This window comes from Antennarius striatus, chromosome 13 (assembly GCF_040054535.1).
Source record: "Antennarius striatus isolate MH-2024 chromosome 13, ASM4005453v1, whole genome shotgun sequence".
Classification (NCBI taxonomy): Eukaryota; Metazoa; Chordata; class Actinopteri; order Lophiiformes; family Antennariidae; genus Antennarius; species Antennarius striatus.
The window spans coordinates 18,862,526-18,887,190 of record NC_090788.1 but is presented as its reverse complement, the minus strand read 5'-3'; the positions used below and the strand labels follow the sequence as shown (position 1 = coordinate 18,887,190).

Here is a 24,665-nt window from a genome sequence, read left to right as displayed (position 1 = left end):
TATTTTATGTAATCTCTTGCGTACTGTTTAACAGCTCAGAATCACTGTTTTATATTTTTACACAATATGAATATTTATAACTTCACAACTTCATTCACCCTAATGGGATGATTGAAATCACTGAGTAATTAAAAATGAAAATATAAAACATTTCCGTGTTTGTTGTAGGAACAATAATTCGTGTTAAATTCGTGTTAACCATTAAATATGAAAGTATTTCATAGTGATATAGTGATACGTACTATTTCATAGTATTTTGCACAGAGAAGGATTGTTTCTGATATTCATGCTTACGTTTCTTCACTCATACGTAACCCAACACTAACGGCTGGGATGGACTCCAGCAAAGATCACAGGACAGATGGAGGCATAGAGAGACATGAAACGCGAGACAGAGAGAGGAAGATAGAGATGGGAAATAGATCGAAAGAGAGAGGGAGGTGGAGGGATCGAGTGGGGGGGGGGTGAGGGAGAGGGATGCAGGCACCTTCCACCATCCAGCCAATAACAGCTCTCCTAATAGAAAGATTACAACTAACATCACAAGATCTAATTGTGATGATGATGATGGTGATGATGGTGATGATGGTGATGATGATGATGATGATGATGATGATGATGATGATGATGATGATGATGATGATGATGATGATGTTGATGATGATGATACCATTCGTGACTCTAATTCTGGTATCAACAACGCCCCCAACAGGTGACATGCGGAACGTCATTTTCAGTCTGTGTCAAAATTACAGGATCCCACAATATTAAAAAAAAAAAATCAAATAAATCAAAAGCATAAGCAGTATTCTGAGTACTGTCTTGAAATGGATTTTGTCATCACCATCCAGACATGGCTTAGCTTTTATTATAGTTGGCCCTACAGACAATTTGAGACATCAATGCCAAACTGGAAGGACATCCCTCAACAGAGGAGGAGGCCCTCTGCATCAGCTGTCTACCACGTACGACAAAGTTTTGGGACCCAACTGGTTTGACGTACCGACCCCGATGACTCCCACTGGGTTAAGTATCTGGAAGTTCTCACCATCCGTTCAGACCTGAAGACGCCTCTTTGATAAAAGTGGAAACATCTTGAAGCTTTTTCTGAGTCCAACTAACTTTACTCAACACAGAGATCAACCACGATGACAGATATTCTTCACAGACACCTGCTTTCCACTTATTTCAGCGAACTGTACTTCTGTTTCTGGTGTAGTTAATGTGTAGTTGACTGTCAGTGTTTTGATCTATGTACTCTATCATTTCAGTTTTGCATTATATCCATTTACTAGGTTTTTGTAATGCATCAATTTGATTTTCACTTTTTCCAAGAGATTCAGGGATCTGATCTTTTGCAGAATCCTGTTTCTAGATATCCGTATTGGTAGAGTGTCACCTACACTAAAGGCCTTAGTTTTTCACACTTTAGATGTAAAATCACTTTTTAAATCAAATGAGAACAATTAATGAGAGTCAAGCAGGCTGTGGTACTTCAGACAAATTTTATTCTGAATGGATCTGAGTGTGAGTGGCATGGCGGTACAGTGACACAGTGTGTGACGCTGTGGTCTCACAGCAAAAAAGGTTCAGGGTTCGAGTCCTTTCTGTGTGGATTTTGTATGTTCTCTTCATGTTTGTGTGAGTTCTCTCCGGTTTCTCCAGCTGAACGTGAGCGTGCGGTTGTTTGTCTTTCGTGTGGCCCCGTGATGAAGCCGCCTCTCGCCCGTAATCAGCCGGGATAGGTTCCAAGCAGACCAGAGACCCAAAAAGCGGCGGGTAAGCAGCTGATGTAGACGAGACGATTGTGATCATCTAGTCTACAACAAAATGGATGCATGGATGGGTCTGTGTGTGAATGCGTGTGAACACAAAATTTAATTTTTAAATAAAAAAAACCCCTCCAAGCCCACCACAAAGTCCCTTTATCCACATTACAGCAGCAACTTTGAAAAGACGTTCTGCATCCTTGTCAATAACACTATGGATTAGCAGGTGTGACAAACAGAAACTAATACTTTAGTGAGACAAGATGAAATAATGCAAGAAGAATTTCATGCTCCTCTCTGCGGATGTGGGTCTCTGGGGTTTGGGGCTTACAGCGGATGCCCAGTAGCTACCATGTACAGTTCGTTTGGGGGTAAGTTGAGGCTTTGGCTGACATGTGGACTGTTTTAATGCTTGTCGTCGGGGGCAGGGAGTTTCTCCAGCGTGGGTTCCATGCCCCAGATCTCACGTGCGTATTGAGCGATGGTACGATCGCTGGAGAACTTGCCACATCCAGCAATGTTGTAGATCACCTTCTTGGTCCATTCCCTTGGATTCTAATAAAGGGACGAAAGGACCGAAGAGTAATAAGATCACGGATTATAAGATTAATACCTTTGACTCTCCTTCCAATAAAGGTTGCTGTCAAAGTGCACTCATAATTACAGCATGCTATAAATATACAGAGACTTCTATAAATATTTCATATTTATTGAACCTACCTTGTACAGCTCGTTGACTTTTTCCTGGCATTTCATATAATCTTCATAGTCTGCAAATACTTTAAACCTGTGCAGAAGAAAAATGAAATTAACGCCTATAAGGCGTATAGAAAGCACAATGGGAATGCATGGGATGTGTCGACCGCATGCGTTCGTGCAAAAACGCTCTCAACTGTTTTGTTTTGCTTTCTTTTTCGTGCACCGGCATGCAAGTTAATGCACGCTCTTATTTTGTATGTGTGCACACATATTTCCCCTTTGGGCTCCAAATGTTCGATGTGTCTTTACCTGTCATGATGCATGAGCATGTTGACAATTTCTTTAAACAGGTCAGGCTGCTTTGGGCTAAAGAAGCCTCCAGCAATCTGGTCAATAGCCTGTTTGAGCTCAGGCAGGCTATTGTAGTACTCCTCTGCGTGGTATCTAGGAACAAGAGAGAAGGAAACAGTAAAACACCTTCAGAGGGGGGAAAAAGGAAATGACATGTTTATCACTGCAGCAACTGGTTCTTGAAATGATGGTGTAATAATTGGTATTGAAGCAGAAGGTATCAACAGGTTCAGGATGTCACACCACTGAGGTTGGAAAATGTCAGCAGTGAAAGTGATCATTACCTAAAACTCTGTTGGACTGTCAGAACACATGGAGCTCATTGCACTGTTAGGAAAGTGTCTTGACATTTGAGTTGCCTTGGAGGAAGTTAACCAAACGGATCTGATATATGTCTCAATGTCCCAAGGGATCACAGATGGTGAAGATGTTTTCTCCTCTCTATAAATGTCCCCTGTGGGATTATGTCAGGGTCAAACTGTTTTCACGGTTAAAGAGAGATGTTTAAAGACGATTTAAATGTATAAAAGCACAGAGTTTAACGTCTTACCCTTTCCTGTCGAGTGCATCAACATCATCCACCCTCATCCCGAAGATGAAGAGGTTGCCCTCGCCGGCCTCTTCCGCCATCTCTACATTGGCTCCGTCCATGGTGCCGATGGTCAGGGCGCCGTTCAGCATGAACTTCATGTTGCCGGTGCCAGAGGCCTCGGTACCAGCCGTGGAGATCTGCTCAGACAGGTCAGCTGCAGGGATGGCTGGAGAACAGGAGAGGTAGAACGGTTTTCATCATCTGTCTTTTCTGTTTTGCATCAGAAAGCCAGAAAACATCTGTAAAGGAGGGGAGGTGAGAAAGAACAGCCTGGGAGCAGGACGGTGATTTGATCACCTCTTTCTGCCAGTGTGACCCTGTAGTTCTCCAGAAAGATGACTTTAAGGCGGTCTCCAACAACAGGGTCATTGTTGACCACCTCACCGATGGCTGTGATCAGACGAATAATCATCTTGGCAGTGTGGTATCCAGGAGCAGCCTGAATGGAAAGAAACAGCCAGCGGAATAATTTAAGAGGCCTTTAGTCTGAGCTGTGAGAGGGAGTCTATTTAACGGTTATGTGCCATTAAACTGCAAACCTTTCCACCAATCATGACAGTTCTAGGAGTCCACTGCTTGTTAGGCTCCTTCTTGATGCCTGGAGGAGAAAAAAAAATTCAGGACTGAGGCGAAATACTCCTCCTGTTCTGACTCACACATGCGGACAGAAATTGAGAAAATGTGGGCAGCAGGAGTTGTGAAAACACCCAAACTTACGGTTATAGTAGGTGATGATGTGCAGGCAGTTGAGCAGCTGCCTCTTGTATTCGTGAATTCTCTTCACTTGAATGTCGAACATGGAGTTGGGATTGATTTTCACCTTGTAGTGCTCCTCTAAATGCACGGCAAATTTCAACTTGTTCTCCTACAGCATCAGAATATTGACTTTAGTACCTAAAAGGTGAATATATTCCACTTATGTATTTAGGTGTTGACTTTTAGCTGTATGTACGATATGCCATGCAGTAATGTATGTGTGTGTGTGTGTGTGTGTGTGTGTGTGTGCGTGTGTGCGTGCATGTGTGTGTGTGTGAGTTATTATAAGGGTAAGGTGTGCCACTTCTCCCTAAGGCTTTGTGCTATGAAGTAGTAGATGTAATTAATGATGAACAGAACACAAAGATTTATTCACAAGTAACTTTTCTGTCCTGGACAACGTAATAATAATAATAGAGATAATAATAATAATAATAATAATAATAATAATAATAATAATAATAATAATAATAATAGTAATGTAATAATAATAATGGTTATAATAATAATGGTTATAATAATGATGATGATGATAATAATAATAATAATAATAATAATAATAATAATAGAAAGATAGATAGGTAGATAGATACTTTATTAATCCTGGAGGAAATTGTAATAAAATGTGTAATATGTCTAATATGTCTAATAATAATAGAGATAATATTATTATTATTATTATTATTATTATTAATAATAATAATAATAATAATAATAATAATAATAATAATAATAATAATAATAATAATAATAATAATAATAATAATAATAATAATAATAATAATATAATTCCAAATGCCTACACTAAAAGATAAAAACATCAGTCACCTGCTTCACTTTGGCCACGTCACGAATGAAAGCCTCATCATTAACAAACTTGCAGAGGCCTCGCAGTTGGTCGAGGTCACGGATGAAGTCTTCACCGATCCTCTGTGAATGAAAATTAAAAAGAAGAACATTAAAGTACTGTACATTTCAGCTTCAAACGTTGGTGTGAAGTGTGAATGATTAAAAGATTGCAAACCTCGGCGATGACCTCAGCCAGCCCTGGATTGCACATCACCAGCCAACGGCGAGGAGTGATGCCATTCGTCTTGTTTTGGAACTTGTGTGGCTCCATTTCATAGAAGTCCTTGAAACTGCAGATGGAGCAGAGTATCTCAATCTGTATGTCAGTATGTACATGTATGTACATGCGAATTAGAAATTTTCGGGACATACATGGTTGCTTTGAGGATGTCAGAATGTATCTGGGCCACACCATTGACGGCGTGGGAACCCACAATGCACAGGTGGGCCATGTTGATCCTCTTCTGTCCACCCTCCTCAATGAGGGACATACGGCCCAGACGATCATTATCACCAGGATATTTCTGAGCAACTTTCTGAAAAGTTAAAAAGTACCCAAAAAAAGTTTTCATTTTTCCTGCTGAATCACCAACAGAATATTAAAGTAGAGCAGCAGAGCTATTTATATTTCAAGATCAATCGAGCAGCAGCAGCAGGACATTTCTTTTCTTTCTTGTTCCCTTTCAGCAGCGCAAATAATTTAATTCTAAGAGACGTAAATGAAAAGAAATAAAAACTATTTTGTTGTCAGACTTTCCATAACAGCTTGTAAGAAGATTTAATTTATCTATTCATAATCTCAGAAACACATCAACTATTAAATTTTTGTCTATTGTCCTTCTTGATCATTTTATCTCCTGTCATGGCCTGTGTTTTTAATTAATAAGATTAATTAATTAATAAGAACATTTGAATTGAATTGGAATGATTACAGTACTACTATTACTGATAGTATTACTATTATATCATTACTATTGTATTCCTTTTTTTTTTTTTTGCAAATACCAACAAGGAATCAATAATGTCTTCCTTTTATCTACAATATCATTTCCTAATATGTCTGTTAATTACTTTCTACATAACTTATTTATGAATAAATTCTTCTTTGAGTGGTGGAATAAAAGTATAAGATAACAGAAAACGACAATATTCAAACATAATATTTCCATATAGTATGTTTCTATTATTACTGTAATTTGATTATTAAGTGCTGCATATTCCAGTAACATGCTGCAGGGTAAAATACTGACCTCTAGATGGCGACGGTTGATCTCATAAATAATTTCGAGGTGACGAGGCAGCAGATGAGCGAATAGGTCGACGGGCCAGCGCTCCAGGGCCTCAGGGAGGACGGTGTGATTGGTGTAAGCACAAGTACGCACACAGACGTCCCAGGCCTGGACAGCAGGTAGGGACAACATGGATGTTTATTATAAAACAGTGTCAATTATCTCTTTAAAGCTTAAAAAAATATCGTTTTCCATTGTTAAGCCAGTGTTGTCCTTCATCACCTTCTCCCAGTCCAGCTTTTCTTCATCAACCAACACCCTCATCAGCTCGGGAATGGCCATGGCAGGGTGGGTGTCGTTCAGCTGAATGGCAACCTGAAGATGCAGAAGATGAGTAAGTATCAGCAACACATGTGCTGTAAAATAGAATCAGACCAGCCCACCACCTGTTCAAAATACCGATAAAGGTAATTTAGGAAGAGATGAGACAGAACATCAGGAGGGGATGCCTTTTGATGCCTTTTTTAAAAAAAATTTGTACTTTACCTTGTCAGGCAGTTTGCTGAAGTCTGTGCGAACAATCTCCCTGGAGCCAAACTTAGACACCTTGAAACGACGGATGATGTCTTGGAGGGTGGCAGATACTACAAAGTATTCCTGCTTTAAACGGAGCTCCTTTCCTTCAAAGAACTGAGGATGAAGACGTACAGGGTTTTCAGAAACTCTTTAAAAGTAGCCTTTTACTTTTTATACACCGATATTCATTCACGGACCACTGAGATCTTGTAATTTCCGGGACATAATTACCCAAAACTAATGTGAAAAGAAAGTGGCAATATCTCTAGAACATTTAGTGGATGATTTGTTTGCTCTTACAGTCTACATATAGTTAGGTGTATTTCATATACGTATGTATGAAAGGTGTAATCTCAGATGAACCATTAGGCATTCACTATTGATCTGTTTGCTCTGATTAGGATTTACACATGTCAACACACATGAAGTCATACATTTTCTTACATTATCGTTTGGGTACAGCACACGGGAGATGTTCTCAGCCAGGTTCCTGTCCAAAACAGCCTGAATGTAGCCTCCAACGTTGACTGTAAGGGAATAAATACAAATAAATAAATAAATAAATAAATAAATAAAAAAAATTATATGCATATATACATATGTGTGTGTGTGTGTGTGTGTGTGTGTGTGTGTGTGTGTGTGTGTGTGTGTGTGTGTGTGTGTGTGTGTATATATATATATAATATCATTTCCTTTGATGTATTTTAATTTAAAAAGCTGTTGCATGTTGAAGAACATGTAATCTCTGTCAGACACGTACAATCTTTAAGGTTAAACTCGCAGGGTGCCTTCGCAGACCAGAGCCTCATTGTGTTTACGACATTGTTTCTGTACCCGGGGATCGGGGTGTCGTATGGCAGGGCGAGGACAACCTGCCCGTAACGACACAAACAGAAATAGATCAATATGTTGTATCGGAAAACATTATTTTTCGTATCTGTTTGCTCAAACAATATTTTCACCTGCGCATCAACCCATTTGACACCATCGGGGTGATGCTCCGTCCTGCCGTAGAAGCGCACAGGACGCATGTACTCCGGGCGGGCCTTCTCCCAGGGGTTGCCAAAGCGAAGCCAGTCGTCAGCCTCCTCCACCTGAATCAGGACAAGCAGAGGGAAAAACAAATTATCTGGGCCGCCTCTGAGCAGCCACCGAAAATTAGATGAGGCATCAGGTCCTGATGATGATAACAGGGAAGGTGAGGCTCATCATTCCTAACCTGCCAGCCATTGACAATCTTCTGATTGAAGATACCAAACTCATAGCGAATACCGTAACCGTAGGCAGCCAGACCCAGAGATGCCATAGAGTCCAGGAAACAAGCTGAAATCCACATGAAACAGCTTTTTACCAGCTCTTACATTAAATATCATCAGGGTAGGAACTCATTTATCAAATATGCAAGGTGAAAAGGTGCTCACCAGCAAGGCGGCCCAGACCACCATTTCCCAAACCAGCATCTTCCTCCATGTCCTCCAGTTCCTCCATGTCCAGACCCAACTAAGAAGACAAGAATGAATTGATATGGAACCAAAATGGTCACGTGAGACGCACTCTTTGGAAAAGAAATGTTACGTTTTCACAGAGAAACATCTCTATCTCACCTGGTACGTCGCCTCATCGCAGGCGTTCTCCAGAGCCAGGTTCACCATGGTGTTCTGGAGGGTGCGGCCCATGTAGAACTCGAGGGAGATGTAGTACACGCGCTACAGTTTGGAAAAATAGGTGGAAAATCAAGAGGACAGCTGTTAACTGTACAGGATACAGGAATATTTTCACCATCGCTTTTGAAATAAGGAAAGGTCTCCACAGTTGCATGATGGGTACAAGTTTGGCATTGAAACCAAAAGCAAAATGTCACACAGCAAAAGAAATCTCCTAAGTTCCATGATTTAATCTCATGGATGGGAGAGCGCAGCAGTGTTCCACCTGAAGATGTGTTTACACTTTGCCATTTAGTTGTGTTTTTTTTTATCCTTGAGGTCAGATGCTGGCTGAGGTGGAGAGCAGAGATGAGTTAGGGGGGACTGGAGATAGATCGCTCCGGGGTGTTACATAACGCAAACATTTTGGCCCGTGCAAAAATAGCTCCTGCAGAGGTCACTGTAAAGGTCAGCCTGAGCTTGATACCCTTTTATTGTAGGGATCAAGTCAGAATTTTAAAGGAGAAGCAGTTCAGATCTTGATCAAATCTAGATAAATAAATCACACAACCGTTTGGCTGATTTACAGACACAATCTGATGAATCATTAGCTCTGAAAACTCTTTTTTTTTTTTTTTTTCCATTGCAGTATTAGCATGCTGTGCCCATAATATCTTAATTTGATAAATTACGTTGCAGGAGTAGTTTAGAAATAAGCGATAGTACAGCACAAAACTCTGGGCTGCTGGTCTTCCTGTTTTCGAGTTTGTGTTCAGACCTCTGAGGCATTCACCTTTGGCCTTTCAGTCTCGAGCAGTGGAACACAGTCAGACAGTCTGATAGTGAGATCTTCTAGTTAGATGCCGCAGCCCATCAACATGTAATTAAACAGTGTCTGAAAAGTGGTGTAATGAGAGTGGTTAATGTCTCCCCGCTGAGAATAAGGGCTGTGACAGTTCCACAACAATAACCCTGCAAAGTAAATTGAGGTGTGCAAAAAAAAAAAAAAAATTCTTCTGATGTTTAGAAAAGAAAAATGACCTCCTTTATTCAGCAGAGTTATAAATTATCTAAGAATTAGTTGGTTTTTTCCCCACTGAGTAAAATGCAATGGAGTCGACTCTCAGGTTGCTCCTTAACCCTCTACACAACCGCGCAGTGTTGGTCATATTTTCAGGGAATAATGCGGCATGGATTGTAATGTTGTTGCTTTCCAGCCAGATTTCTATTATTATTTTCAGGTTCTTTCTATAGCTGGTAGTTGATAGTGCTGTTGATATGTGAGTCGACTGCTTCTGTGATTTTGGTGGTATTACTTCTATGTGAACTCACCCGCCTTTGCAGCTATGTGCTCATATGACACCAGTCAAGGCCACGTGCTTTGGTTAGACAGGAGGGTAACAGAAGGTCACGGTGGGGTCTCAAGTTTCAACACACTATAGGAAGAGTCATAAGAACGCCTGAGTTAATGCTAAATGTCATGACTTAACATGACTGTGCTTTCAGATCATTGAAAGTACCCAAAGAACATTAATCCCTGATGAAAATATTGAATGGTTTTTGTTTAAAATGTGTTCACTCAATTGGAGAATCACTTATTTCATTGAGCAGCATAATATTCAGGCTGTGGTGCAGGCTGATCAATGAGTGCCAGACGTGCAGTGAGTTCACAATGACTTCCTTAAATGTCCTGAAGGTGTGCTCCGGTTCCCAGAGCAAATATAGCTTCCACTGTTCCCCCCCGTAGAAGGGGAAAACTGTGACAGGAGGTTTTGTGAGACCTTTAGTTAAAAACACAAGATGTGAGACTGTAAAGGCCTTTTCTTACCATTGGGGGAAAAAAAAAATGTAAAGAGTTAATTTGCATTTTAAGACACCACACATTTCAGTAAGTCTTGTGTTACTTGAATCTGTTTGACTTGAACTTACTTTGGGATCCTTCTCATAGTAGTGCTGCTGGGTTCTGATCCACCTGCCAATCAAGTGGTCCCGTACGGTGTTAGCCAGAGCAAAGTAATAATCCCTTTTGGTCGCCACATTTCTGTCCTTGACCAGCGTAAAATGAAGATGTCTGTTAAAATTCTGCTTCAGCTCTGTGACGTTTTCAACGCCGGCGAGGCCTCGCACTGAGATCTGTTTCTTTCTATCATGATCAGACAAGGGCTTAGACATGGTGGCTCAAGCTGCAGCAGCTCAGGGCTCTGACTCCAGAATGTAAACACTGGGACAGCAGGCGCACACTATCAGGCCAGAGACAAGGCAAGAGAGGCACCCACCCCAGAGATTCAGGCGTAGCATTTTAAAGGGACAACCATGAATATTAAGCAGAGGGGTAGAACGGGGGAATTAAGGACGTGCAGGGTTGGGACAACTGTTGTGGATAAAATACAACTAGAACAGAGTGTATACCTCCACAAAGGCCCAACAGTCTGCTTTAATTCAATCCTCATCCAGAATTTATTTTTGTTACTATTTAAGGTCATTGGATTCCCAACAGCTGAACATTTAAATCTGATGGATCCTTCTTTATTTGGATGTAGGTAGAGAATAAAGATGACAGATTTTCCAAAATGTTGAAAAACACAACATTTAAGTAGGGAAAAAGCATCATGGACTATTTTTAATTTTTTTTTAACAAAATCATTTTAAATAACCATCCAACTAACAAGTGGGTACTGGCAAAAACATGAACGTCTTTGAAGAATGTGAAACTAGGTAAAACTATCTTCTCTTTGCATTTGCATATTTGTATTTCACAATTATATAAAGACAGCCAATAATGAGTTAAATAATCAATTATCATTAGTGTTACTTTAACAATGAAAAAAGATTAGATCTCATTTTTCTATATCTAACCATTCCACTGGAGGAAAGCCGGCTGGTGATAATATCTGGCAGCTCCAGCTGCCAGCATGTTTTCCTCACTTATTTGGAGTGATTTCTCCAGCAGATGGTGATGGCATAAAAAAAAATGCACATTTAAGAAATTCATTATTTTTGCACCTTAAAAGCAAAAGTGCTCAGAATGTGAAAATATGTAATTGCATGATTATAGTCATAAGTGATTTTTTTTTTTTGGAGTGAATTAGAGGATCTATCGAATGCTAACAGTTCATGCAGCAGACCCAGCAGCGCTGCAGTGTTAAGCGTGTTCATGCCATTGTATTATCACAAGTACTGTAAGACGTGGTTACAGTACAGACATGTGATGTGAAAGACAGTCTGTGTAGGTCACATCTGTTCAAGAGCCTAAAGCAACAACTGACACAGAATCAGGTGCAGCAGAGCTGCTAAAACCCACTCTATTTTCAGTTATCACTCCAGCAAGCCAAACTGTCGTCTTGTCTTGCCCCCCCTATAAATAGTAACTCTGACCCAGTCCCAAAGGCCATGATATTTGAACAGCATTTCTTGTTAATGTCAGCAAGAGCCGGTAGACAACACTGGTATAATACTATGAGTTGGACAACAAGATAAGAAGTAAGCTAGTGTTTTGCGTGGTGTGGCCTGTGGGGTGAAGCTGCAGCCTTATCATTACATTGTTAGGAGTTCTGTGTGAATAAAAATTGATCAAAAGCAGGAATAAAAAAATCCCAGTTTAATAAGTGTCCAAACAGAGTGTATATCCTTGTGTGTAAAATAAAAATTGTCAGGAATTAAATGATAAAGTCTTTCAATTTGCCCCCCCCACCCCCCCTTCTTTTTACTTGATAAGATATAACTTGAAAAAACTGAAGGACCTTCCTCCTCCCTTCAAGCATTACTATATTTGGAATAAAACCAAACACAAATTGAACTGAATTTGAATTTTTAGATGCTATATGTATATAAATGCTTTCTGCGCAATTTCCGCTTTTATTCCTATTATTGTCCAGGACAGGCAAATGACCCCCAGAACAGAGGGACCATCACACAAACAGATGACAGAGATTGGAGCTGGCGTGCCCCCGATTTGTCCATTATGATGAGCAAATTATGTTCTTACATGTCTAGTGGCTGTTCTGTCAAATGGCACATCAAGCATTTCAAGACCACACGAACTGAACGCATTGCCTGATGGAAACTGCGAAGCAAAATAAGTGACGATATTCTTGACGTGGGAGGAAATTTTCTGAAATAAAAGGCTGTAAGGACAGTCGTACCACCAAACAGATCCAAGAGCACAGAGTTGTTGTCTTTTTTAATAGGTTTCTTCACTGTACAATCAGCCAGACACATGAAAGTGGAATTAATTTTCATTTTAATTCCTCAACAATATTCATTCAGTAAACTACCATATTAATGCATGATCTGATTTGCCAGCAGAATTCAGGTGACTGTGGAAAAAATGGGAAAAGGGATGTACAAAGAACTGATTGTTTCAAAGTGTTAATATAAATGTGGAAATAGGAAGCTCTCCTTATCTTTAACATGCATGTTGTCTATTTCAGAATAAATTTGAATAAGTTAATAACAACAGTAGCAACAACAAAAACAACAACGGTGTGTTGTTTAAAATTTAAGAGTGGAATAAAAAAACATCTCCAAATTTTTAATTAGATATTTCTTTATCTCTGATTGGCTAATGCAAAATTAAAAATGACAAATTAAAGCCGTCTCTTTCATAACACTTTTAATATTTTGCTCAGGTCTTATGAGATATGTTTTCTTATTTCTTCTTCCCTCGTTTACTTATTTTTCTGAACAATTTTTTCCTTTTTATTTAATCCTCTCCATTTTTTTACCTTCATTTTATGACTTTGAGGCAAAACAAATAGAGAAACCCTAAAACAGGACAACAACATGTGAAAAGAAGGATAACAGCATTAAAGTATGAAATGTCTCATAGATCGGTCGATATCCATTGTCATTAGATGACTCATTCTTCCTGAAGGATGAACCTTGGAGTATAGTGTCTATATAATAAAGTCCATGTATTCATTTATGTTCCACCATCCCCACATTCATCCTCCTGCAGGTTTCTTTTTTTCTTTTTTGCAATCTTTTATCTCTCGCCAGATGAAGGAGGAAATTAAATTTTATATCCACAACATCAGGCTTACGTAGTCTCGTGGAAGACGAAAAGGTTGATTTAAGTTAATGTGCTGTCTCAATCATTCAGCACCATTATATGAGATTCAGAATCAAGCTAATTGGTATAATAGAGTGTGGAGCTCAGGAAAGCTTTGCCAACAGTCCCTGGGTCAGAGGGATATTCAAAATGTGAGCCAGCGCCAGTTAAAATGTCCCCTTTTCAGTTTTCCTCTACATTCATTCCTTGACTCTCACACACATTGTCATACAGCCCATTGGCGAAAAAGCTGTTCTGCTGCTTTGCTTGAAGAGAATGAACATCTTTGTTTACATCTCACCAAAAGTCATGGATTTAAGGTATAACACCTACTATTGGCACACACAGATTTCTTTTCATGAGGCCCAAGCAAGTAGTTGTTGCTATCCCTCAACATATTCTCATTAAAATGTATAGACTATGATTAAATTACATAGGTCTTAATCTTAACTGTGTCATATAAATTGTTTTTTATATGGTAAAAAATGGACTTCCTTAATTCATTTCCATGCAAAAAATCACTTATCTCTTCTTTCTCTGCAAAGATTTCTAATAGTGAAAGACAAGATAAGTATTCTTGTTTTAGTGTGTGTGTCTGTGTATATGCGTGTGTGATACAACTTTATCTCTGATGTTGGAAAAAAGTCATTTAATTGCGTCCACACACTGAACATTTCTGCTGTGTAGTTAAAATTGCCTCTTGCTTGTGGAATACTAATCTTCTGCTTTTCACTGCTTTTATTACAGGCAATAAACCAGGACTGTAAGTTCAAGACATTGTTAACTTTGCTGTGTTTACTTCAGTAAAATACTTTGTGGACAAGACTGTCAACATGAGGCCATCACAAGAGGAACACTGTCACCTGGTGGATACAACCGTTAATATTCATTCATTCATTCGTTCATTCATTCACTCACTTTCTTGGTGGACAGAAAGGAGCACCAGCAACATGCACCCATGAGGATTTTGGAAAATTAGTGCATTAGGTCTGCAAGATGTTTTCGTTAACATTGATTTATCCGTCTGTCACACACACACACACACACAAAAAAAGCTATGAAAGGATTATGATTACATTTCAGGGGAGGTAAGGCGTGGCCCAAGGAATAATCATTAAATTCGGACAATGATCCAGATCATCATCTTATTCCAAAGTGTTTTTACATTATTTACAGGAGTTTTACTTCTAACTTTATAGAAAATATCTGCAACATTTTGAAAAAAAATTACACAATGAGTTCCCCATAAAAATCTGCCACACATCAGAGTCTGTATCGAGGCACTTTTTTTCAAATCTGATGATCCAGAATGTTTACATCCACAAGAAAAAGGCAATGAAAACTGAGCTGCCTCAGCGGTGGTTGACACTCTCTGAGTGCTGCCCAGTTATTTCATGTTATTAACCCCTGTGAAATTGCTTCTTCCCTCTGGTGAGCTAAAGCTACGAAAGAGGATGATGTTATAAGAAGAGGAAAATGTTTTATGATTGTAAAGTAATAACACAAGGTGTGAAACTGCCCCGTTGTTACGTATAGACCCCACATTTAACTAGACAGACAAACAAACAGACGGCCGAGGGGTTGACCATTAACTGACACCCTCTCAGAGCAATCTAGATCAGCACATGTTGAGCTCTTCTTCAGTCAGGTAAGTCAACAGACTCTTTTAAACTAACTCCAATAATGTACGCTATAACATTCAGACTTTTTTTTTTAATATTAACTTTATAAAATGCACAGCAGAGTCTAAAAACTTCACAGACTGCAGGCATGCAGTGAGCTGGTGGATGATTGATAAGTGATCATAAGATTCATTTTGCTAGTAAATTCCAGAAATTCAATAAAATGCAGCATTTTCCTGAGGGGATTCTCACAGTATGAATGTTGCTCAATATTTTGCTGTAATTGTGGATTTGCATCTCCACACACATCTCCTCCATCTCCACCACACCACCAAAGATTCTCATATGGTGTGTTAAAGTAACAGAGAGAGCTCTGTTTGGATGTGAATTCTTTGTTGAAGCTTTACAGCAGCATACTGTGTCAGGATCGTTTTTTTAACACCCACTGCCTCAGATAATTTATGCTGGTGATGTTATAAGGTTGTATTTAGCCACAGCAGTGCTTCACGATGAACGCTAACCTGTTCCAAAGACATTTTTTTTACTTACCATTGTAACATTTCCTAGCACCAAAATTTATCTTTCAAATAGAAAGCAATTCAGTTTGGGTATTTCGGTAAATAGAAAGTGTCTCACAAATTTAAGTTCAACCATTCAGGAAGGATTAGAGTATGGAGGGGATTATCAGATGCATCGTAATTAATGCACCAAATGTCATGGCTGGTAGTTGCTGAGATTTTCTTTCTAAATCAACCTGCTGCTGGCAGAAGAGTGGGAGTGAGGCAATCATTAAAAAATTCATTCTCTGGACAACATGAATATACATATTTAACAAATGTCACGGAATTTCACCCCAAAATGGTCAGGGGGTGACACCACAAACTAAAAATAACACCCTTGTGGTGGCAACAAAAGAAAAAATCAGAGTATGACCATATGTAGGGTCCAGACAATGACTATCTGACTACATTTCATAGCAAGTAATCAATTACTCAGACAGTTCAGTCTGAACCAAAGTAATTGACCCATCAGTCAAGCTTCAGACCAGGAAAATGTAAATCACCCATGCACACTACTGGCCTGACTAAATATGAGGTGACAGATGGCCAAAAGAGTCTCTGAGTATCTTATTATAAGATATAAACAACTCTTTAAAATAAGTTTTGCTTTTCCCTGTTTGCTCATCAAATTAAAAACATGGCAGACACAGTAACTGCATAAATTATACGTAATTGCAGGTAGTTTCTGAAATATCCTCACACTATCTCAGTGTGTTCAACATGTTTACATCCACCTATGGGAGCTGGAGGTTATCTGTGTGGATTCCAGTGATATTTTTGTCACGGTCGGCCTTGACACTTATCTAGAAGATGGTCTGGGATTATTTTTATTTTACTTTTTTTGTGAGCCATGTGCCTTTGGCGAGGGGAATCCTCCAGTCAGACCTGCAACATGTGTAATGATTAAATCAACAAAGTTGTTGACACAGTTAAACCCAGTCCTCAAGCCCTATAATTGCAGTAATGATTACTTTTTAAAAAAAATTTTACTCTAACAACAGCTAGTTTAGAGGTAGAATATTTGAAAAACCTAATCAAACTAATCAACTGACTGTACCTGCATCTGTGCACTGACTGTAAGCCGAAGATAATTAAAAGCTAAGAGCATTGGCCTCTTTGACACATCCTAGGAGCGAACCATCCATGGATGTTTAACACTTTAAAATTTGTATGAGGTTCTTTAGGAGAAGGTTTTAAACAGATGTCTCTCGGATGAGCGTGTCAGAGCACCGTCTCCGTTATGTGACAGCCTGACACGTTGTGTTTACAATCATATAGCGGCTTCGACTTGGTTTCCTTTTTTTTTTTTTTATTAACAGTATGTTACTTTATTTTGGTTCCATAACACAAATCCAACAATAGTGCATGTTGGTTATACACATAAAAATAATATTACATTAAACATTATCATATTCATATGAAAAACGCAAACAAATTGCCATTAGTTCTACATTTTAAACACTGCTATATTCATTTTTAGCCCTGAAGATTTTCCAGCGTAGCTGTAAAAGTATTCGGCCCCATTTGATTCCTGTGGCTGAATTGTTTTTCAGGCAAAAGCATTTCAGTCGATACATTATTCATACGTCATCCTCAGATTCAAGATTGCTTTGATTTTATCTCTCTTGCGACGAAGGATTAGAGCCATACCTGCTCACCTTAGCGGGCTTTCAGGGATTTGTATGTGTGAGTCAGCTGTCACTGATGTGTCACATATTCACAGCAGAACAGCCGCCCTTTATTGCACAGATATTGTATAGTGTGGTGAATGTAAAATTTGAGTTTTCATAATATATTGTCATAAATTTTTCCTGACAGTACTGTAATTATCTTTACTGCTTGAGCTATCTGGAGGTTGTTAAGAAATCTCAGTATAAATTACTGTAAATGTAAGGGAAAAAATTGCTGGTTATTACAAATTAAATGTATGTGTTTTGTATTATTTGTCTGAATTGTAGTTGAATACATGGATGTATGGATATGATTTAGATTTTTCACTACGTTTTGTGAATGAATGTACCATTACATAGTAAATAGACTTAAATATACTGTATGTTAATAACTCAATGTTAAAAACACATTATTTGACTGCTACTAAAATTTTAACTGTTTCAAATGTCTAATTGCCTCCAATGGAGAAACTACCTGAGAATGCAAAGCATTAACTAAATTAATACTACTTTCCTTAATCTCTGCATTTTTTGGTTCTTTCCTTCTTCCAATGATTGTGAGTCCAACAGAGTCCAACCCCATCATGAAGATAGTTTCACTCACCGCTCTCCTGCAAGGATGATGCAGATGTTGTGGTTGATTGTCCTGGTTTGAATCCAGATCCGGGGCCTCTGTGTGGACGGATTTGCATGTTCTCCCGGTGTCTGTTTGGATTCCCTTTTTGATTGCTATTAGTTCTTGCAAAACAGGGTGAATTCTGAATTGTGCGTGAGTGTGAAGAGTGTGTGAGATTGCATGGGTGTTTGAGTTCACACTTGTAGTGGCTTGTCTGGATCCTACATATCAATCCGGTGAATGGGTGCTAGTATTTCTGGGAAAGAAATGGATCCACTGGTGTTGTTTAACGTCAAACAACACAACAGCTCTCTTATACCCCCCCCCTCGCCCCCTTCCTTGGTAAGATTCCCAACTGAACATATTGAACATGAGCATTGAGGAGAGACAGACGGTTGTTGTTGTGTTGAAGGATAAGACAAAGATGACAGGTGACAGCAGATAGAGACACACTTTGTGAGACGGGCTGCCATTTCAAGACACTGTGGGTGGATTTTTATAATTTCATTGCTGAATAATGCATTCCTTAAAAACAAACAAACAAACAAACAAACAAACAAACAGTTTTATCAGTTGCTGATAAAACTTGCTCAAGGACACTTCGCCAGCATGGAGACAAGGCAGGGTGGGGTCGAACCTGTTTGTCCTTTCACCGCATCTGTGATGACATTTCTAATAAGATGCTCAGAAATGGGAATTTAAAAAAAAAAAAACCTGCGTAAAAAAACCGCAGGTTATATATAAGTCTGCGCTTAAACGCAGTTTAATGTTCAGTGGCGACGCGGCTGATAGTTAGAATTGGAGCAGGATTGGTCATCAGCCGCTGACCGCGCCCTCAACCCATGAAAGCTACCTACCAAACTATTACCATCAAGTGTCGGGGGAATGACGGCTCTGCTGCTGCGCTCGGTGCGGCGGAGGAGAGAAAGCATCTTTGTCTGCGCGCACAGGCTCCGGGCTTCCCCGCCTTCCTGCCTACATCGACACGGCAACATTTAAACACAAGAAGACTTCTGCGTTCTGAAGAATTCATCTGCTCAATTCAGGATTTCTCTTTTTCTCAACAATCCACCATCCACCACCATTTTTATTTTTTTTTTAAATTCTTGTGTTTGCCTGACTGGAATAATCAACCCCCACCCCTCCTCCTCCTCCTCCTCCTCTCGCCTTATCAGTGTGTCGGATCGCCGGATAAAGCTCAGGTAAATGACATCGCACACCTCCTACACACAAAATGACCTCATGCACAGCGGTTATTAGCGTTACAGCGCGCTGCAGCAGAAAGAAGCCACCAGATAAAGCTTGGCCGTCTCCGTGCGTCTCCGTGTGTGAGCAGTTTGTGTTCCAAATTCTGGGCAGCCGCTCACCAATTATTGACACTTCTTCTGAGGTTCCTTATGGACACATCACTTAATATAACCGGAGACAATCGGATTTCTAAACCAGACACTGTCTGTGGATCAGTGTTTACAGTCAGTTGAGGTGGGTGGAGGAGAGGAGAGGTCGGAGATGGTCTCCAAATTCAACACGGTTGCGGATGAGGTCGCGTAATTGCGTTCCGGAAGACGTCCTGTGGTGGGAATACAGCACATCCTCAACGGCTGCAGATACAGCATCTGCATACCTATTGTCTCACATATATATGTGAATATATATATATATAATGTGAATATATAAATATATAAATAAATATATAAATATTATATATATATATATATATATATATATATATATATATATATATATATATATATATATATATATATATATATATATATATATATATATATATAGACATACACCACGCACACACATTGAAGTTAAGGTTGCAGTCTTTCAGTCATAAAGCATGCTTTTTCTCTGAAATGCTGGAGGTGGTCTATGTATTATTGAGAAGGATTTCATGTTCTGTGGCAAAGCATTGGGCAGTTTGAAGGAGAGAGACAGACAGAGAGGGGAACAGTTGTTGACTCATATCATCCGCAACGAAGGAAGCTTAGTGATAAATGCTTATCTTTAAAATCAAGGGGAAAAGCAGGAAAGAAAATGTTTCCTACTTGTGTGTTCAGATAATGACTGTTAAAAGGAGCTGCACCCTTAGGAGAAGCGAATCACGCAATTCTCACCTCCCCCTATGAAAAAAATTGGCAACCCCCTCCTCCACACACACACACACACACACACACACACACACACACACACACACACACACACACACACACACACACACACACACACACACACACACACACACACACACACACACACACACACACACACAGCTAGTCATAGTGACACATTTTGCTGTGACAACAATAAATCCCCCCCCCAACCCTCATTTGAAGATATTATAGAGTGCTTCGCCAACACACCCAAACCCCCAGGGTGCAAATTTACATATTGCACCTCGTTTGTTTTATATTCAGGTGTGTGTGTGTATATGTGTGTGTGTATGTGTGTGTGTGTGTGTGTGTGTGTGTGTGTGTTTGTTATTTCTCATTTCCTATATAAATTATGGCGTGTGATCAATGGGCTTCTCAGCCTGGTGGCCCCCACAGAGGACCGCTGGTCTTCAAATCTGCCCACACCCCCACAGGAAGTTGCTGGCTCCATATGGTACCAGACCTGCAGGGCTGACCTCTGAAAAGATAGTTCCGGCTCAAATTAAAAAAATAAAATGTTAGAAAAAGATTCATGTAGAAGTCAGTTTAACACAGTTGAAAGCTGAGTGCAAAATAACAATGGGTTTACTAAATAATCAATTATTGACTTAGATAATATGAAAATATTACACATTTGTTTAAATGTGTGTTTCAAGTATTATTCCTCGAACCAGTATTGATTCTAGGCCTTCACGGTCTGATATTCCTCACAATAATTAGTGCGCTTTATTAAAAAGAGTGGGAGCTACACACCCTGCACATCTTTCATATGCTCTGCTGTCCTCCCTGCACCTCCTGTAAGTCGATTTGCTTTGCAAATTCGTCTCCAACAGTAACACAATCCATTTTGTTTGTTTCGTCTCTCTCTGAGGTGGGGGAACCGGAATCTGTATATTCAAAAAGGAATGCTAGCTCAGATTTCTGGCTCACCTGAATCAGGTGATCAACCCGGTTTTGGCGACTGTTGCGTTCTATCTATCAGCACTTCACCAGCGGAGAGCAGCACAAGTGTTGCATCTCAGATCCGTTCTCTCATCGCCACATGCTGTTGGGCTGTGCTCTGAGCTCAAGCTGACAGACTCATTTAGATGCTGTTTCATTCTTTTGTAGGCCACTTGTTTTTTTTAAACTAGGTCTACTTTGATAAGTTACGTGTCGACATGTTCAAGACACAAACAATGAACTTATGCGAAAGCTGGAGATGACTTTCTGTTACTGTCCTGTTGTTATGGTGATGTTCCCGCAGTCTTGATCAATCTTTTTTGGTTTCTTTTTTTTCCAAACTGTTTTTTTTTGTTTGTTTTTTTTGTTTTCCCTTGATATTGCTCAGTTTATAAGTGCATCTCAGTACAAATTCACATGTTTATTTTTATCTCTCATCAGTGTTAATTCGACACAGGATATGCATGACATACGCCAAGATTTTACTCACCACTCAGTATTTTTGGTGCCAAAGTGGCTTTTTTTTTTTCACCACACATGCAGTTATGACTCACAAGAAATCATCCTACGTTGGTGTTTCCATTGAGTTTGCATTAGAAAAAGACAATAGTGTCGCTGCTGTCGTAATACCAACTTGCATAATACCACTTATAATAATATTGAAAATGATATTACATATTTGTGCAGCTTTCATTGGAATCAATTTGCATTTTACTTTAACACTCGCATTAATTATTGAAATCCTCAAAGCTATGGTGAACATGAAAAAGAAATAACATGAAGGCGTCTTTCATGGAGCAAAAGGCAGTATGCAAAGAGAGCTGAGTGACTGGATGACATGAAGGAGGGGACCGCTTGAAATGAAGACAAGGCACAGTTTACATAGTGTGTATGTGTGTCCGTGTGTGTGTCACAGCTCAATAGCTTCGGCGTGTGTACGGAGGGGAGTGGAAGGTTACAGATATTGTGTGGCATTGCGAATCGTGTTGCTTCCTCTCTATCATACCCCATCAAGGTCATATCCACAGACTGAAAGTGGTGGCCCTGGCCTTTTCCACTCGTGGCTCTGGCAGCGAAATGGGGCCCCCGGACCACTGCTGCTTCTAATCAGGCCTGACGCGTGACTCAGTTGCATGCCAGCTGCACAGCCAAACAGGAATTATGTCCCTGGATGGTGAAGACAGCAAAAAGGTCATTGTTGAGATCTTCTTTGCATACCCTTGGCAAGTTTTGGTTACTTTATTAATTACTTATTCCTAATGAAATGTAAAAAAAAAATCTATCTATCGCTGGAAACCTCAACTTCAGGGTCGCAATACCAGCAGGGCGCTGTTGTTTGGATTACAGTCTAGGTCATGATGCCACTTGCTTTAAGTGTAGCTGGAAGCTCGATATACAATAATAGAAATAAAAATAAAGTTTATAAATGGACATGTAGGGAAACCAAAATTAAGTACTGTGGTATATTTTGAAGACCTAGTTGATATTTTTCTAAATAAATATGAAACAATAGGTTCTGAAATTCCAGTGTATTTTCTCCATAGGTGGTACTGTAGGTAGAAGTGGATGGGAAGAAGGTGTATAATTTTCCCAATAACAGCTGTCATAGTGATAAAAAAGGAAAGGCTCCGGAACTATACTTTAAATATGTGCCCAGCAGAAAGAATATCAGAAAGCAGCGAGAAACAGCAGCAATTAAGCATATAATTGTTATCTCAGTGGGTCAGGAAGTAGAATGTGGGAATGAAGTTAATGTCTGTTGTAGAGCTGTAACCAATATTTGTTTTAGTCATTTAGGTTATCGATTAAGCTATAGAAAATTTGGATTATTTTGATTTCTTTTAAAATATTGATTATATTTTGCATTAAGTGCAAATAATTGCGTTGACTGTGTTTCGATTCAGGCTGGTGCCAGCTTTAAAATGGTATTATTTATCTGTCAAAGGTTTCTTAGACCTACGTTGAAGAAAAATAGTCATTCTGATGTCCTCAATCTGAGTTGGGTTCAGGGGTGTGTTCCCTGAAAAGATGTTGATTTGGGGGTAAATCAGGAAAAGATAGCATAAAACCCATTTTAACTGGCAGTGGCATAAATTAAGCATTACTACATGAATCAGGTTAAATGTTACATGAATGATTCACCCCCTCCGATTTGATCCCTTCATCTGGGACTCCTCAGGTTGTCTAGGTTATCTAAAGTAATGAAGTGGAAGTGTATAAATCTCAGTTTATTTCTATTTGTGTTTGCAACACTTTGGATTTGACTTGTTGAAATGTGTCAATGTCACTTTTTTTCACAAAGCTGAGCTGTGACTGCTGCTTCTTTTCACTTCATCATAAATGCGGAAAGCAAACGGAATCTGTTGATATTTATATGCAAATGTTATCACCTCTGAATGAATCCTGCATTTTAACCTAGAAATAAGAATGGACACGCTCATCAACCAGTTACACAACCTGACTTCTAAAAATTTCAGCTTTTTTTTCAATTTGGAGTAATTCATGCTCTCTGGCGAGTAAATGACTGACGGTCACTGTTTAACATCGAACAGCCTCGCAGGAGCTTTTGGTCAGAGAAGAATGTAATAAACTACCAGCAGCCAACTAGTTAACCCACATAAATACCCTTGTCAGTGGATTCAGCTAATGGCTTCTCGATATAATCTGAGAGCCACCATGCTGAACAAAGAGCTGCAGTTGGTGATCTTGGCATAGGACGATACAATCACAGCACCAAAGCAGAGCCGTTTCAAGGAAATCCTCTTTTTATTAGGTCTGTGTTTAAACAATCGCGACACTTTGGATGAGTGGGTTCATTTTTCGGGGGGATAGTTTAATTTCCTTCACGTTAAGGAGCAGCAATCTTCATTAAGCAGGAACATAAACAGTACGTTGGGTCAGAGCATTCTACGTAAATCGTTGTGTATTTACTTAAACGCTGTGTCCTAATCTGCCCACATAGAGCTGCTTATCCAAGCTCTGTCTTTCAGGATCAGTGCTTTGTTTTCTTTAACTTTAAAAATTATTTAGTTGTTTTTTTCACAGCTTTTATTACTGATGGCCTTCTGTAGTGTCCAATTAATCTCTGGTCCTGATTAAGAGGAAAATACAGGCGAGTATTAACAAAGAAAAGCTAAATAATGTAAATGATCTTTATTACGTAGTTTAAAATTCCACAATTCTGCACTAATTCAGCCCAAATAGCATATATAATGAGCACTGAGATTGGTTGTATAAACCCCTGAAGGTGACATTATTTTTAATAACCATTTATTATTTAAGATTAGCAGGTTTGTCTTTTTCCGCTCAGCTGTCATTCACACAATCCGAAGTGTTGTATCGCATTGCATCACAAGTATTTCAGCTCATCTGTCGTTGTTAGTGTGTGACATGAGCGTTAGACAGGTAAGCCGAAACCACACTGTTAACCAAAAATGTGCCTAGGCAGCATAATCAGTGCCCTTAGAGATAGAAAACACAATATCACCCTGTCAGGAAGTACATTATGCAGCTACAGTGCTCCGACGCACTGCAACAAGGCCCAAATCTACTACACGACTCAGATAGGGGAGTATCTGG

The 24,665-nt window shown here is 39.4% G+C and overlaps 1 protein-coding gene across 1 annotated transcript; it reads right to left on the bottom strand.

Moving 5' to 3' along the window:
* Positions 1–1,491: 1,491 nt before the first annotated feature.
* pygma (phosphorylase, glycogen, muscle A) lies at positions 1,492–10,728 on the bottom strand. The gene is made up of 20 exons (XM_068331757.1): positions 10,394–10,728; positions 8,426–8,527; positions 8,243–8,321; positions 8,041–8,144; positions 7,784–7,915; positions 7,582–7,693; positions 7,266–7,348; positions 6,792–6,935; positions 6,528–6,620; positions 6,267–6,413; positions 5,389–5,552; positions 5,192–5,306; positions 4,996–5,097; positions 4,129–4,276; positions 3,951–4,009; positions 3,709–3,850; positions 3,370–3,577; positions 2,778–2,912; positions 2,490–2,556; positions 1,492–2,324 (listed from the first exon to the last, which is right to left on the bottom strand). Exons 1-20 carry the CDS (start codon positions 10,634–10,636, stop codon positions 2,175–2,177), a joined length of 2,529 nt encoding a protein of 842 aa, XP_068187858.1. The 5' UTR covers positions 10,637–10,728; the 3' UTR covers positions 1,492–2,174.
* Positions 10,729–24,665: the final 13,937 nt, after the last annotated feature.